The sequence below is a fragment of the Chlorocebus sabaeus genome, chromosome 5, assembly GCF_047675955.1.
Source record: "Chlorocebus sabaeus isolate Y175 chromosome 5, mChlSab1.0.hap1, whole genome shotgun sequence".
In the NCBI taxonomy this organism is placed as follows: domain Eukaryota; kingdom Metazoa; phylum Chordata; class Mammalia; order Primates; family Cercopithecidae; genus Chlorocebus; species Chlorocebus sabaeus.
Genome location: NC_132908.1, coordinates 16,655,934 through 16,671,689, shown reverse-complemented (window position 1 = coordinate 16,671,689; position 15,756 = coordinate 16,655,934). Strand labels below are relative to the sequence as shown.

Here is a 15,756-nt window from a genome sequence, read left to right as displayed (position 1 = left end):
CACAAATATACAATTACATGCTATATAGGAACAAATATGGGGGTCATGGTAGAAAATAGAGAGACAGGGGCTTAATTAGTGGAGCTCATTGCGGAAGGCTTCACTGAGGAGCAGGTGGCATGCAAGCTCAAAGAGAAGGAATCAGTCCTCTAAGGAGTTATGGGGAAGGCCTTTATAAGTGACAGAAAATTGAAAGTGCAAGGGCCCTGTGGCTGACAAAAGAAGCTACAGGGAAGTCCTCAGCTTCACCACCTCTCTTCACAGTGGCTGCCTTGATCTGATTGGTGGAAGGGATATACCACCCACAGGTCCACGTGGCTTGGATATGGAGGGAAACTCCAAAGTCAGCACCCTGAGGGAGTCAGTGCAACATGGTGGTTGAGCACCCTGACTTCAGGCTGGGCGTGGTGGCTAATGCCTGTAATCCCAGCACTTTGGGAGGTCCAGGCAGGTGGATCACTTGAGCTCAAGAGTTTGAGACCAGCCTGGATAATATGGTGACACCCCACCTCTACTGAAACTACAAAAATTAGCGAGGCATGGTGGCATGTGCCTATAATCCCAGCTATCTGGGAGACTGAGGCATGAGAATCGCTTGAACCTTGGAGGTGGAGGTTGGAGTGAGCTGAGATTGCACTCCAGCCTGGGTGATGGAGCAAGACTCTGTCTCAAAAAGAAAAATAAAAAGAATCCCGACTTTAGAGTCACTCTGCTTGGCTTCAAGTCTGTGTCGCCACCTATGAGCTGTGTGTTATTTAATCTTTCCAGCCTCAGTGTTCCCTTCTGGAAAATGGGCATGAGAATGATCGCACTTATGTCATGGGGTTGTTGTAGAAAGAGTGAATATCCGTAAGGTGCTTATGACAATCAGTGGCACATGTACCAGTTATTATTGCTGCCCTATGTGGAGAAAGCTGACTTAGGTTTGACATTCAAGGAGGGAAGAAAAAGAAGCTCAAGTGGAAATGCCGAGTCAGTGGCCTGAATCCTGAGGCTGGAGTACCTGCGCTTGATGGCTCACATTCTTCACAGGGCTCACGTCTCTGAATCAGCTTGCACCGCGAAGCGTCTAAAGGTCTGTTGAGGGCTAATTGGTTTTCCACATTTCATGTATTTTTAAAAACATTGTTTACTGCCTTTTTTCCTGATTATAAAAGGAAGGCATAGCCTTCATAGATGGCTTGGAACATAAAAAAATGCAAAGAAGAGAATAAAACTCATACTCTACCTTTCAGAGATGACACTGTGTGTACTTTCCGTCTAGCCTTTTGTCGAACTTCTTTGTGTATTGTTTGGAAGGAAGAAAAGTTCTAAAGATGACCTAAAAACACAGGCTGAGGCCCAGGGAGGTATGCGTGTGCAGTTTTGTGTGGGTGCCTACATACTGCCAGACTTTATTTTGACGTGGCTGCTATAATTGGATTAAATAAAGTGAACATGCAAACAGTCATGAACGCATCGGTTGGGTTTAAGGAAAGCAAAAGAGAAATGCAATCTGCTTTCCCTATTGGAGATGAGGTATTAATTATCTCCTCGCATCAATCATGGAGCTACAAGTTAGCCAGAAAGAGAGCTCTTCTCTCAATAAGCAAGCTGGCACCAAAGGGCCTCCCGAAAGTGGATTTGCCTGGAGGAGGTTCCTGGCCAGGCTCTTGACTGATTTGCCAACTTTTGGTTAAACATTTGCTTGTTTATATATCAAAGGAGGTTTCGGTCTGATGATTAGTTCAATGTCAGAAAAGGGGAGCTAGGCAGGCAGCTCAGATGCCACCCCAGCCTCCAATAGGAGAGTGCTGCCTCTGGCAGATGGGGTTCCGACCGGAGAAGAGAAACTTCTCTATACCACTTCTGACCTGGGGCTGGAATCTACCTGCCTGGCTTTCGTATATTTGAAATGATAGCTGTTTCTCTTACTATGCTTCGCCTTATTTTAAGCGTGATATCCATAACTCGTGGGTTGGAGTGGCTAATTTTATAAACTGTCGATACACGTAAGGTCAATACCTAACTCTCATCGCATGCCCACTTACAAAGGGCCCAAAAGAATTTCCCACGTGCCCCGTGGACATGAGACTTGTTGAACACAAGAGTTATTGAGCATTTTTGTAACACTTTAATCATGTGTATATTATCATCAAGATTTTTCTCCTGTCAACAACACCATCATTATCACCACTACCACCACCACCATTATGATCATCATCCACTTAATAGGCACAACTAACTGTCCCCAAGGGCTTTTCCATATATTAATTCGTGCAACAACTCTATGGGATTGGTATGATTATCATCATTCCCATCTTCCAGATGAGAAAACTGGTCACAGGTAACTCATCTAACTTACCCACGGTCACACACTGTGAGTGGGCATTAGAGCTGGCCCGTGAAACTTCACAGTCTGGCTCCAGAGCCTGGATTCTTAACTGCTATGTTATGTGCTTTATGTAGCATCCTATACAAGAGGCCCCTGAATATTCCGCTCTAAGCCAACTTTATTATTTTTAGAGACACGATCTCGCTTTGTCACCCAGGCTGCAGTGCACTGGTGCAAGCCTCAAACTCTCGGCCTTAAGCGATCCTCCTACATCAGCCTCCCAAGGTGTGGGATTACAGGTGTGAGCCACTGCACCCGGCCTCTAAGCCAACTTTAAACAGCTTCAACTGTTTTCTTTCAATGTAGCCTTATTTGAAGCCTAATATCCATAAGTCATGGGTTAGAATGGCTAATTTTATAAATTTGTTGACACACATAAGATCAATACCTAACTTTCATAGCATACCCACTTACAAAGGACCCAAAAGAATCTCCCATGTCCCTGGTGGCACATGAACACACTTTGGAAAAGGCTGACCCTAGAAAGAAGGGGAAGGACCTGTCCCTACCCATGCAAAAAGATATTTCTATTTACATTCAGCAGGATTTTCTTTCATCTGCACACCTCAAGAGCATAAACCTGCAGGTCCTCTCAAATGCAGTCACTATGGAGTAATATAAGAACACAGGCCTTAAAGTCAGACGGAACCAGGTTCCATCTCAGCTCTGTCGTTCACTAGCTGTAGGGCCTTGAGTAAGGTAAAGTGACTCTCCAATCTCAGCTGTATTCATTTCTGAAATGGGGTAACACCTGCTAAATGAGGGTGAAATGAGAAAATGTACTGGAATGCGCCCAGCTCGGGGTCTTCCCATGGTCAGCAAGGATGCTCCATCTCCCCATTCCCATTATCATTATTCGAATTTTATAAAGATGGAGAAATAGAGGCATGGCCAGTCAAAGCCATTTGCTGACATCCCATGGCGGTGGTCTAGAAGAGCTGGATTTCGACCCGGGCGGCTGGATTCCAGCATCTATGCTCTTGCGCTTCACACACTGTGTCCCAGGGCTAACACGGGTGCCCTGGTGACCCTGGATGAAGTGGAGAAATCAGATCAACCAGGGAAGGAAAAGTCCCAGAGAAACTCCAATTTTCACCTTCCAGCTCCCTGGAAGAGTCCTGTCCTCACACACTGAGACTTGAACAGGTTTCAGAGATTTGAAAAACTTCTCTGATGCTCCCTGAGCCAAGGCCAGAGACTTGTAGGGACGTTTCCAAAGACCTGATTATTCAGGCTGAGAGTAAATGTGCGGGCACCTGCTTCTGCAAGCCCTGCTGAGGCTGCCTGGGAAAATGACAGTTGTGCTACCTGTCTTGCAGTCTATCTAGAGACTTTACTTTTGGAGGAAAGCAAGGAGAAACAGTGAACACAACCCTCCCCTTCATTTAATAACAGAAACAATCAGGACCAATTTGGCAGCTATTAGAATACTAGTTTGCCTTTATGCCATCTCTTCACAGTGGGAGCCAGAAATCCAAATTGGTTGCTCAAGGCTGGAGATGAAGATAGAAGGTCAACACTGCTATTAGGAGCTACGTGGAATTAAAAACCGAGGCACCCTGTGGCCTATTCTGTATTTCACTGCTTGCCTTTGTTCCTCCCCATCTCTCTGTCTTTCAAGATCTCTGCCTCCGTCACTTCCTCTTTTACCAGGGCTGGTCCAGACACATGAAATATCAGAACGGGAAGGAAATTTGGAGACTTTCTCATTCAACCCCCTTGTTTTTCAAAGGGAGAAAATGAAGTCAAGAGAAGCAGAGTAGCTGCCTCAAAGTCACCAGTGCATTGGAAGAAAGCAGACCTAGAACACAGAGAGGCTTCATCACGTGAGAATTATGAGCTTGGACTCCCTGAACACTCACTTGGGCACGAGTGCTGTGAGTTTGACCAAGTAACTTCACCTTTCTGAGTCTCAGTTCCCTTATCTATAAAAGGAGGGTAATATATTGCCAATAATCCCCACTCAGTGCCAGAAAATTAAAAGAACACACAGAAAAACAGAACTCATAGAGAGTCTGAGCTTGATGATATAATTTGCGCGGCTTGATTTAGCCATACCTGAAGTCAGCCCTAATGTTGTAGTTACCTGATCTGGTAATGTTCTTTACCCTTAAACTAGTTTGAGCTGGGTTTCTGTCATTTCCCACCAAAAGAGTTCTCCCTAACATACCACCAGTGAAGGAACGTGAGCCGAGCCATGCCCACCTCTGGTCACTTGGGAGCGACCACGGATGATTGGCTACAGGTAGGTTTATTCACGAAGCAGGTGAAGCCACAGCTAACAAAGAGGAAAGTGGCAGTGAATGGGATGTTGGCTTGTTCTACTATTAAATGAATGCTAAACTACTGCCCTAACTTCCTGTAAATGAGAAAATCCCAGCTGGGAACTCATGCTCAAGAGTTGGAATTTGTGAGCTATTCTGTCGAGAGACCTTTGGGTTTAGGGTCTTGGAGGGAGGAGTAAGTAACATTTCCTTAGCCTGAGACTTCTTTATGCTGTCCCGCGACATGTGGGTACCACCTGTCAATTACGGATGCACATCAATTATACAGAATGTACTCAGGCACCTAGAGGCACAATTCAGGCCCATTCTCCATCTGTTTCTTTCTCCTACCAGCAACAATTTAGTTCTATGCTCATCATAACAATGACATAATCACTGACATCACTATCATCATAGATATTTACTATGCCAAACGCTGCATATGCAGCATCTCATTTAATCCTCTCAATGACCAAATGAGTATAGGTAATATTTTCATATAATATTATGAAACCAGCTCAGAGAGGTGAAGTCACTCATCCAATGCAACACAGTAGATCAGAATTCCAAACCAGAAGGTGTAACCTTGCAGTCCCTGCTTTTAACTTGTGCTATACTCAGCTCCTAGCACAGTGCCTGACAAATAGTGCACAGAGAATAAATCCTGACTAGGCTGAAACAAGTAATTCACAGACAAGTTAATACATTTACAATGGGACCCCTTCTTGAGACACAACTTTGTTTGCACAAATCACCTATTAGCTGCTATCCGGAGAAGAAAAAGGGTTTTTCCTTCTCTACCTAAGGCTGGGGAACACCAATATCCGAGCCACTTCTGACAACTAACCACCTCCATGGAATCCTTGCGCAGTCCTACCTTGCTCCTGTGGCTCTGGGGCCAGAAAAACTTGGGTTCAAATTCTAGCATTTAACCAGTGCGTGATCTTCAGAAAAATCAAGTAAACTCCAGAAACTTGACAAATGGGGAGAATAATTCTTATAGCTGCACTGAGTGGCTGTGAAAATAAATTTGGATCCTATACAAAAAGGGCCCACTTAGTAGGAACACAATACAGAGTGGCTGTGATTCTTCCGACTCATCCAACCAGGTCTCTCTACTTAGTGGCCTGAATGTAGTAAACTAATCTGTGCTAATTTCCAGAGCATCTTCAAGTTCAGGTGTTGCAGAAAAGGGCCTCCTTTTTAATGTAAAGAAGGTAGGCTGTAAGTAGGGCAGGAACAATCCATAAAGAGCAGAATGAAATCAAAGTTTCAAACTAGAAAAATGATACAACACAAAGGATTTCTAGGGTTACTTTTTTTTTTTTTTTTTTTTTTTTTTTGAGACAGAGTCTCGCTCTGTTGCCCAGGCTGGAGTGCAGTGGTGCAATCTCCACTCGCTGCAACCTCCGACTCCCACGTTCAAGCAATTCTTGTGCCTCAGCCTCCCAAGTAGCTGCGGTTATAGGTGTGCACCACCACACCCAGCTAATTTTTGTATTTTTAGTAGAAATGGGGTTTCACCATGTCGGCCAGGCTGGTCTCGAACTCCAGACCTCAGGTGATCCACCCGCCTCGGCCTCCCAAAGTGCTGGAATTACAGGCATGAGTCACTGCACGCAGCCGGATTACTTCTTAAAAGCTCAGGACCCAGCACTTTGGGAGGCCGAGACGGGCGGATCACGAGGTCAGGAGATCGAGACCATCCTGGCTAACACAGTGAAACCCCGTCTCTACTAAAAACACAAAAAACTAGCCGGGCGAGGTGGCGGGCGCCTGTAGTCCCCGCTACTCGGGAGGCTGAGGCAGGAGAATGGTGTAAACCCGGGAGGCGGAGCTTGCAGTGAGCTGAGATCCGGCCACTGCACTCCAGCCCGGGCGACAGAGCAAGACTCCGTCTCAAAAAAAAAAAAAAAAAAAAAAAGCTCAGGAGATGGAGCTACCTGCTTGCTTTTGTTCCTCCCCTGCTGTGGACAAGTGGGTAAACTGAGTCACACAGCCAGCCAAAACGACACTCCCACCAGCAATGGCAGAGATTTAAAGCAGAGATTACAAAGAGAGATGTGGTCTGGGGCTGGGTTGGGGAACGGGGACAGGCGAGGACTGAGCGACCTAAGATCCAGGAAATAACTGCCATGAGAAAATTCAGGCACAGACTTAACCGACCTTCAGATTTTTTAAGACTGGTTAGAAATCTGGATTTTCATAGGAAATACTGCTGTTTTTAAATAGGGCTATTAATTTTCAAACAAAGCACCTGAATGAAAACAAGATGAAACAAAATACTCCGAGAGCTAAACCATGCATGTTAACAAGCTGAAATTATCCCAAGCACTGCCAAGTTCAATGCTAGACCAAGATCCCTGGATGTCAGAGTCACCCTGGACTGGTTTTCAATGTTTCGTTTTTTTTTTTTTTTTTTTTTTTTTTTTTTTTTGAGACGGAGTCTCGCTCTGTCACCCAAGGTGGAGTACAATGGTGTGATCTTGGTTCATCCCAACCTCCGCCTCCCAGGTTCAAGAGATTCTCCTGTCTCAGCCTCCTGAGTAGCTGGGATTACAGGCGCCTGCCACCACACCCGGATAATTTTTGTATTTTTAATAGAGACAGGGTTTCACCATGCTGGTCAGGCTGGTCTCGAACTTCTGACCTTGTGATCTGCCCGCCTCAGCCTCCCACAGTGCTGGGATTACAGGCATAAGCCACTGTGCCCGGTCTTTAACGATATTTTCTATTGGAATGGGAAATCTCATCATGTGATGTCACCTACAGGGGGCACTCAAGACCCTATCCCTTGCAGCTGATGGATGGTCAAGGAGACTTAGGCTCAGCTCAATGCTGAACTGTAGAGATGCTATTTTTTTGACAGTGTTCATTTTAAGCGAGAGAGGTGTGAGGAACGTGGGTTGGGGTTCTGGGTGCCTCCAACCCCTGCTGATGTGTTGGGCACCAGTGAGGGAGTGAGGAGGACATGGGGCTGGGATTAGGACCCCTGGGTTCAAGTCCATGCTGCTATGACGACACTCTTTTCCACTGCAAGGTCAATTCCCTGAGAGGAAGGGCTTGGTCTTGTTTGCAACTAGAACAGCGATTGGCACATGCCCATGCTTGGTAAGTATCTGAATGACTTGCTGAATGAACAATCTGGGGACACTGCTTATATTATGGGCCTCAGTCTTCCCATCAATAAAATGGGGATTAACCGTGGATGCCCTACTGAAAGGGTTACTGCAATGAGACATTGGACTTGTGGAAGTCCTTGAGGGCAAATAACCAAAAGGGCTGTGACACCATGAGAAACATCTATGGTTATCTTTGTCCTTGGCTGACAGGAGGGACTACTTCAGATCCCACGCAGACACGGCCAAGGACAGCTGGTGCCAAGCCTTTCTCCCACCCTCAACTTTTCTGTGGTTGCGTGAAACCAGCCTAGAAAATTCCCCAAATGATCGCTCAGGTTTTCGCTTCCATTTGGCACGAGGGGTAAGGGGTTGAGGTGCTACCTTGCATTGTCCCGGCCGTGTGACTTCAAGAAATTCATATCTCGGTATCGGGAGAGAAACGCCACCAACTGGTCATTTGTCCTGTGGAAACAAACCAAGGGGAGAGTCAGGCCAGAGACCGTGGGTACTATCTTCGTCACAGAAACCAAGTTTCACCGATTATGTCAGTCCGCTCGAAGCACCTTCTCTGATCACTTGCACACGGGTTGATAAGGCTTCCTCTTTAAATTGCTGTTTTTATGTCACCGTCACCGACTCTTATCACACTATGTTAAAAGGGGCTGTTTGTGCATTTCTCTCCTCTATACTCCAATATACTGGAGACTCTTTGAGGGCAAGTGGAGTGCTCTACATGTTTGGGAATCTCCAGTGCACGGCATTGGGCTTGGCAACAGCAAGTCATCAGTGTGCAGCCCAAAGCTAAATACACAGCAATCTCAGGACCTTCGCATCTGCTTGCCTGGGAAATTTCTCCCAGTATTGCTGGCCTAGTCTTGTCGTCAGGTCTCCTTTCAAATACCACCTCTTCAGAGAGACCTTTTCCGACCACTTAACCTAAAGTAGTACCTGCCTCCCCCTCTCTCCCCACCTTTATTACATCACTCTGTTTATAATAATTCACTATTGTATAACCACTTGAAAGCATTGACCTTGCTTTCATTAGAATGTAAGCTCCATGAGGACAGAGCCCAGCTGGATTTGTTCAACACTGGAATATAGTAAGAGCTATATTAATGTTTGTTGAATAAATAAATGAATCAAAGTGATGTGTGTTCAAACTGACTCCTTCAAATGCACTTTGAGCAATGAATGCATCAATGAATGGATGGATACCAAGTCCTCGATAACCACGGGCTACTGAATGAGAGAGCTTTAAAAAATATGAAGTGCAATACAAATGAGAGACATCGTTCCCAGCATTGTTATCCCAAATTTATCGCCATCAATCTCGGCACTAGCAGTGTAGTCACAGCTAATCAGCCTGCGCATACAGCTGTGACAGTGTTTTAAAAGGCAGTCACACGGGTCTCCATCTGCCAGAAATGCACTCGCCTCTTCTGCTGAATAAACCCAAACAGGTAAATGGTGCTGATGTGACAGCTCCTTTATCACCAGCCTTCTCTGCTTCGGAATTTTTACTTCGAAAGAAAGCGTTAACTATTGTTTCAAATGGGAGGAACAGAGAAGAGGGCAGAAAGATTAAAAAGAAAAAAACATCTCTGGGGTTATAATAGAAGCTAGACCTTTGAGAAGCAGGACAGTGCCTTAGAAAGCAATGCTTGGGCAGAAAGAGAAAGATCTGGGGACAGATCCCAGCTCCATGACTGAGTCAGCAGCTGTGTGTCCAAGGATGTCATTTAACCTCACTGAATGGTAGCTTGCTCTGAAGACACGTAGGTTGAGAATTAAACATGCCCAGCACCTAGTAGGTCCATCATGCATATATACTGAATGGACAACTGGGTGGATTTTAAGGGCACACAGTAGGTGTACAATCAATGCACGCACTTGCTCTATCTGCCTCCCAACTGTTTGGTCTGAGCTGCCCCTACTGCTCACCCCCTCCTTCATTTCCCTGCACCTCCACAGTCTCGCCACTCCAAGCCCCTGTTCTCTCATTGGATGACTCATGTTGACCAACTCATAATTCCAGTGGAGGGGGCACAAAGCAGTTAAGAGATGCTGCAGTGAAAATGAACGCTGCTCATGTCCCATCCTATTACTGAAATAAACACCAATTCAAAACCAGCCATTCTAGCAGCAGCAGGCGCCGTGCATCTGCAGGGAGTTGAATACAGCGCACACACGGAAAGCTAAACCTTGCTGACGGGCACAGAGGTGAACCCAGGGATGTTCGCAAAGGGCTAACCCCACGTGGCCGTACAATGGTGCATCTCCCGCGTGGTTAAACCCCATCGTGCATGCCAAGGTAAAGTCCACTGGTGCCTCCGACTCTGTTACCTGTAGCTCGTGGGGACAGGGCCCCTTTAGTAAGTCGCTGGCAGAGGTGGAAACTAAATCGGCCTATAGAAAAAATTTAAGCAATGTTTCTCTCCAAACCATAAAGAGGCCCATTCTAACTCTGCGTTTTAACAGCTCTTATTTACCAACCCCCTCACCACTCTCTGCGACAGTTCATTATTGTTGTCCTGATGAATACGGGACAAGTTAACCTCTGAATGAGTCCCCGGCAGTTGGAATAATAAATAAAGCCTCTCAGGCACCCTTAGTGGGAGGATTGAAGGGGCCGGGCCGGGGCTCCCGGGCCCCCTTCTCGTGAAGCCTCAGGCCTCCCAGGGTCAGCGGCTGCCGTTCCATTTGGCAACCCCAGAAAGCGCCTTTCAGGGCTGTGAGCTGGGGCCATTTTCACGTTTACCGCTTCACCGAGTCCCCATCTGACGGGGATGAATAGGCATTTAGCGAATTTACTTAGCGATGCTTCCACATGAAATCGTCTCAAAAGATGACATCTTAGGGGAGGGAGGGTGGATGAGGAGGGGGCTGAGGTTTCCAGGCCGAGAGCTTTTGGGTAAAGCCGCCTTTCAAAGCCAAGCGTTGTGTGCTTGGCAAAGGATCCTGATGGATTGTCTGGAAGGGTGGGGCGGGGGGATCCCTGCCTATCCCCCTTCCTAGGGGCCCGGGCCCCTTGCTCTCCCTCTGTGTGAAATGCCTGCTCTGAATGCTAAAGCCCATCCCCCCAGTCCTTCTCGAAAGGGAGATGGAAGTTGGCTGAGGACCAAATTCTCCTATTGTTGCTTTCAGACGCCTGTCGATAATTGCCTACATAATATTTAGTTCTCTCCAGATAATTAACAGCTTGCGATCTGTTGACATTTTACCCCGTTCCAGTTTCTCGCACTCTCTCTCTCTCTCTCTCTCTTCCACTCACATACATTTCTCACTTCCCTTTCCTAGTGGAGTCATTTGCCAAATGGTTCCCATAGTTCATCCCTTGTATCTGTCTCGTCATCAATTTCCTCCTACTTTTTGCTGAAACGATTAGAAATCACGTCTCTTGGTCTATGCCAGTTCCTCTGCTTCCTGAGGATAACTGGGGCCCATTGCTACCACCATTGGAGTCACTGGGAAGTCTCTGCTGAAATAAGTAAGAAATAAATATTAAAACAAACTTACTGGGAGCCATGAGAATCTTGTTGGAAATGGATAAAAAAATGAGTAATAAAATAATCTCCCAAGTCACAGCCATTTACTAAATGTGCACCATGCCCTAAGGCCATGGGAAAAGACTTTTGCCACATTTTATTGCATTTGATATTCACGACGATGCTAAAAAATGTAAATTTCGGCTGGGTGTGGTAGCTCATGCCTGTAATTCCAGCAGTTGGGGAGGCCAAGGTGCGTGGGTCACTTGAGGTCAGGAGGTCGAGACCAGCCTGGCCAACATGGTGAAACCCCGTCTTTACTAAAAACACAAACAAACTAGCCAGATGTGGGCTGGTACACCTGTAGCCCCAGCTACTCGGGAGGCTGAGGCTGAAGAATTGCTTGAACTTGGGAAGTGGACATTGCAGTGAACCCAGATCGCTCCACTCCACTGCAGCCTGGGTGAAAGAGTGACACTCTGTCTCACAACAACAACAACAACAACAACAAAAAAGGAATTTCACTCTCATTTTACAGACGGGCAACCAAGACTCAGAGAAATCATCCATTTAATAAAGTGCAGAACCAGAACTGGAACCCGGGGACAAATGTCACAGCTTGTGTTCTCTACTACGAGACTGCCTCTACAAATGATAGTGAATGAATGAGTGAGTGAATGAATGAATGAATGAATGTAATCCACTTCAAGTGCAGAAGAAAAAAAAATACAGGTGCGATAATGTCTTCCTCTTCATAGCCTGGTCTGCAGCCCACTGCTATTAGAAATGCCATACACTTCAGGCCTCACCCAATACCTATTGAGCAAAAATGTGTTTTTAAACAAGATTCCAGATGATGCACATGCCCTTTAAAGTTTCAGAAGCATTGCTCTAAGTCAAGTATGACTATCGGTAGTTAATTCTCTACTTTCCATCTTTATCTGCTCCTCACGGTTTCTTCTGGAGAGCCTGGACTATGAACGAATTACTTTCATTTCAATAAGCCTTAGGTGTTGAGAGTATTAAATAAAAACAATACACCTAATACCTGTGCCATAGTACTCGGCATACAGTAAGCCCATGATAAATGTCAGCTATTATATAATAGCATTATTATTACCATCTTGAACATCAGAAGCTTAAGACACCTTGAACTGTGGAAAACAGTGTAAAGACCCAACCTGATTTGAACTTGGAAGGCTTTCTGCGCATAAGACCCATGGAATGTTCTGCAGAGCATAGTTTAAGAGATGTCCAAGGCCTCTTCCCAGCTGGTGTCAGACTTAGGGACCGGCTCCCAGAGGGCCATGGTACCACTGTGTATGTCTTATCTATGTAACAGCTCTGGACATTAAGATATGAAGGAAGAGAGGGCAGAGTTCTCAGGTTCCCATAGCACCCAGGAGCCCATGCTGTATGGAAAAGGTGCTCTGGGCACACAGAGGCAAGCAAGCAATGCCTGTTTGCTGGTGGCATGTGACAAGAGATGAAGCCTGCTCAGCTTACACTAGGAAGGAGCCCAACACAAAACCAACTGTACCTCTCCGGGCTCCTGGTGCTCACCTGGCACTCATGCCCCAGAACCCCTTCCCCACTGCAGGATACTGTAAAGGACCCTGCCAGAGGTGCTCACAGTCCAATGGTGGAGGCGACAGGACTAAAGCCAAAGTTACATGCAGGATTTTGTGAATGTCAGGATTCAGGATTTCAAACCTCTGATGCTGCCAAGTGTGCACAGAGTCCAGGGGACACTAGAATTATTCCTCCTGGACTGCAATGAACCAGCCACTGTGGGGCAGAAATGCACATGAAAGACTATGGGGAGGCCGGGCACGGCTGTAATCCCAGCACTTTGGGAGGCCGAGGCGGGTGGATCATTTGCAGTCAGGAGTTCGAGACCAGCCTGCCCAACATGGTGAAACCCCGTCTCTAGTAAAAAATACAAAAATTAGCTGGGTGCGGTGGCACGCACCTCTAATCCCAGCTATTTGGAAGGCTGAGGCAGGAGAATCGCTTGAACCAGAGAGGCGGAGGTTGTAGTGAGCTGAAATCGCGCCACTGTACTCCAGCCTGAAGAAGAAGAGCGAAACTCCGTCTCAAAAAAAAAAAAAAAAGACTATGCTGTTGCATGAGGGAATGTGAAATCAGGTAAGTCGAGGAAGTTGAAGGTTGAGGGTTGAGGCGCTTTCAATCTGAGCTGAGAATAGGGTACAACTGTTTCCCCAACTTCTGCTTCTAGTGTAACCATAATCTTTAAGTTATTTTATATGTATATTTAATTTAAATACCACTTTAGCTTCATCTTATGCACCAATGTTTATGATATTTGATGTACTTTTTTTTTTTTTTGGAGTCTTGCCATGTTAATCATTTTTCTGAGATCAGACGAGCTAGGGTGCGTTTGGGGTGGTATGTCTGTAGACTGTCTTAACCAGTTTTCAGTGTACAGTTCACTGGTGCTAGATGGGCTCACACTGTTGTGCATCCATCACCAATACCCATCTCCAGAACTCTTTTCATCTTGCAAAACTGACACTCTCTATCTGTTAAATAATAATTATCGATCTCTCTCTTTTATAGCCCCTGGCAACCCCCATTCTACTTCCTCTCTACTATTTAAACGATTCTAGGTACCTGACATAAGTGGAATTGTACAGGATTTGTGTTTTGGTGGCTGACTTATTTAACTAGCACCGTGTCCTCAAGGCACATCCATATTGTATCATATCTCAGAATTTCTTTCCTTTTTAAGGCTGAATAATATTCCATTGTGATGTGCCACTTGTATGTTATTGTTTCCTTGTTACACATTATAAGCATTAAGGACCACATGTCTGTATACTTCCTAAATCAACTGGGCTGCCAGGGGCACACATGGAAGGGGTCAACTGTCCTGGTTTGCCCAGGACTGAGGGAGTTTCCATGACACAGGACTTTTAGTTTTAAAACTGGATGGTCCTGAGCAAATGAAGATGAGTTGGTGACCCCAGGCACGTGGCTCCAGTGAGGGCTGCACGACCACAGGAGAACTGCCCACTCCACAGAGGCAAAAAGCTCACCTTCCTGTGATGAACCCAATGTATAGAAAACAAGATCACGGCAGGGCCTATTGTAACCCTTTCCTATGCTTTTAAAATCATTATGAAAGCTTAGATCACAGCAAGGTAAAGACTGAAATACCAGCAATAGCGACATCATCATCGTCTAACACTTGGGTGTCTACTATGTGGCATTTGCATCTATTAACCCACTTAATTCTCATGACCACCCTAAGAGGTAGATGCCATTATATTTATATCCATTTGTTATGATGTAAATGGGAACATGTATGTACATGGATTTTTGTGAAATGACATATGCCACTTCTGTGACTCATCAGCACATACAGGCAGACTTCACCCTTTTAACGGTTGCACAGGATCTTATAGAACGGGCATAGCCGGCCAGGCGCGGTGGCTCATGCCTGTAATCTCAGCACCTTGGGTGGCTGAGGTAGGCAGATCACGAAGTCAAGAGATTGAGACCATCCTGGCCAACATGGTGAAACCCCATCTCTACTAAAAATACAAAAAAAATTAGCCAGGCATGCTGGTGGGCGCCTGTAATCCCAGCTAATAGGGAGGCTGAGGCTCGAGAATTGCTTGAACCTGGGAGGCGGAGGTTGCAGTGAGCCGAGACTGCGCCACTGCACTCCAGCCTGGGTGACGAGAGTGAAGCTCCACCTCAAAAAAAAAAAAAAAAAAAAAAAAAAGGCATAGCCAATGCCCTAGTGATGAACACTTAGGTCATTTCCATTTTCTCCCCGTTACAGATACTGCTCCACTGAACACCCTTGCATAACTATCTTTTCACATGTGGGCATGATAGGTTTCTGTAGGATCAAATTCCCAGATATGGAATTGTTCATTCTAAGATTATTTTTAAGTCTTTAATTTCAGAAAGCAAGCTACATGGAATGATGCTTCTCTAAGAGTTGAGAGAATGCCCAAGACTCACACCACTGCACAGAAACCAAGCCTGCGGCTGCCAGGAGCATGGGGAGGAAGAAGGCAGTTGCATAGGTGATGGAGTTGGGATGTCCTGCAGAGCTGGCAGGCTCTTGGCTTCTCCAGCAGGCTGGCAGGCTTAAGCAGGGGCCTTATGGGTTCCCCAAAGGCCCAACCACCAGTGGACCCTGGAAAACAAAGGAGGCTCACATGGAAGTGGAAAGGACCTTCTGTCAAGCAACGAGGTGGGAGCAGAACCATCCTCTACTGTGCCTGGAGCAGCTGCTACAGCTGGTGCCCATCTGTCTGCCAACAGACCCAGCATCTGGACTATGGGGCAGCACTTCAGACAGTGCTTTTCAGGACCATGGCTGTAGTCCTGGGATGAGCAAGCATTGAGTCCAATTCCATTCTTCTTCTCCAGGACCTGACACATAGTAGATGCTCAGTAAATATTCACTGCTTAATGCATGCCCAAGTGGAGGCCCGGTATGTAGGGTTCATCTCTGTGGCTTCCATGCTCAG

The 15,756-nt window shown here is 46.1% G+C and overlaps 1 protein-coding gene across 1 annotated transcript in view; it reads right to left on the bottom strand.

The window, feature by feature from the left end:
• The window catches only part of XYLT1 (xylosyltransferase 1), a 373,697-nt gene that overhangs the window by 48,533 nt on the left and 309,408 nt on the right, over window positions 1-15,756 (bottom strand). The window contains exon 6 of the mRNA XM_007986630.3: window positions 8,142-8,222. Coding sequence (XP_007984821.3) covers window positions 8,142-8,222 — 81 coding nt within the window. The remainder of the gene's footprint in view (window positions 1-8,141; window positions 8,223-15,756) is intronic.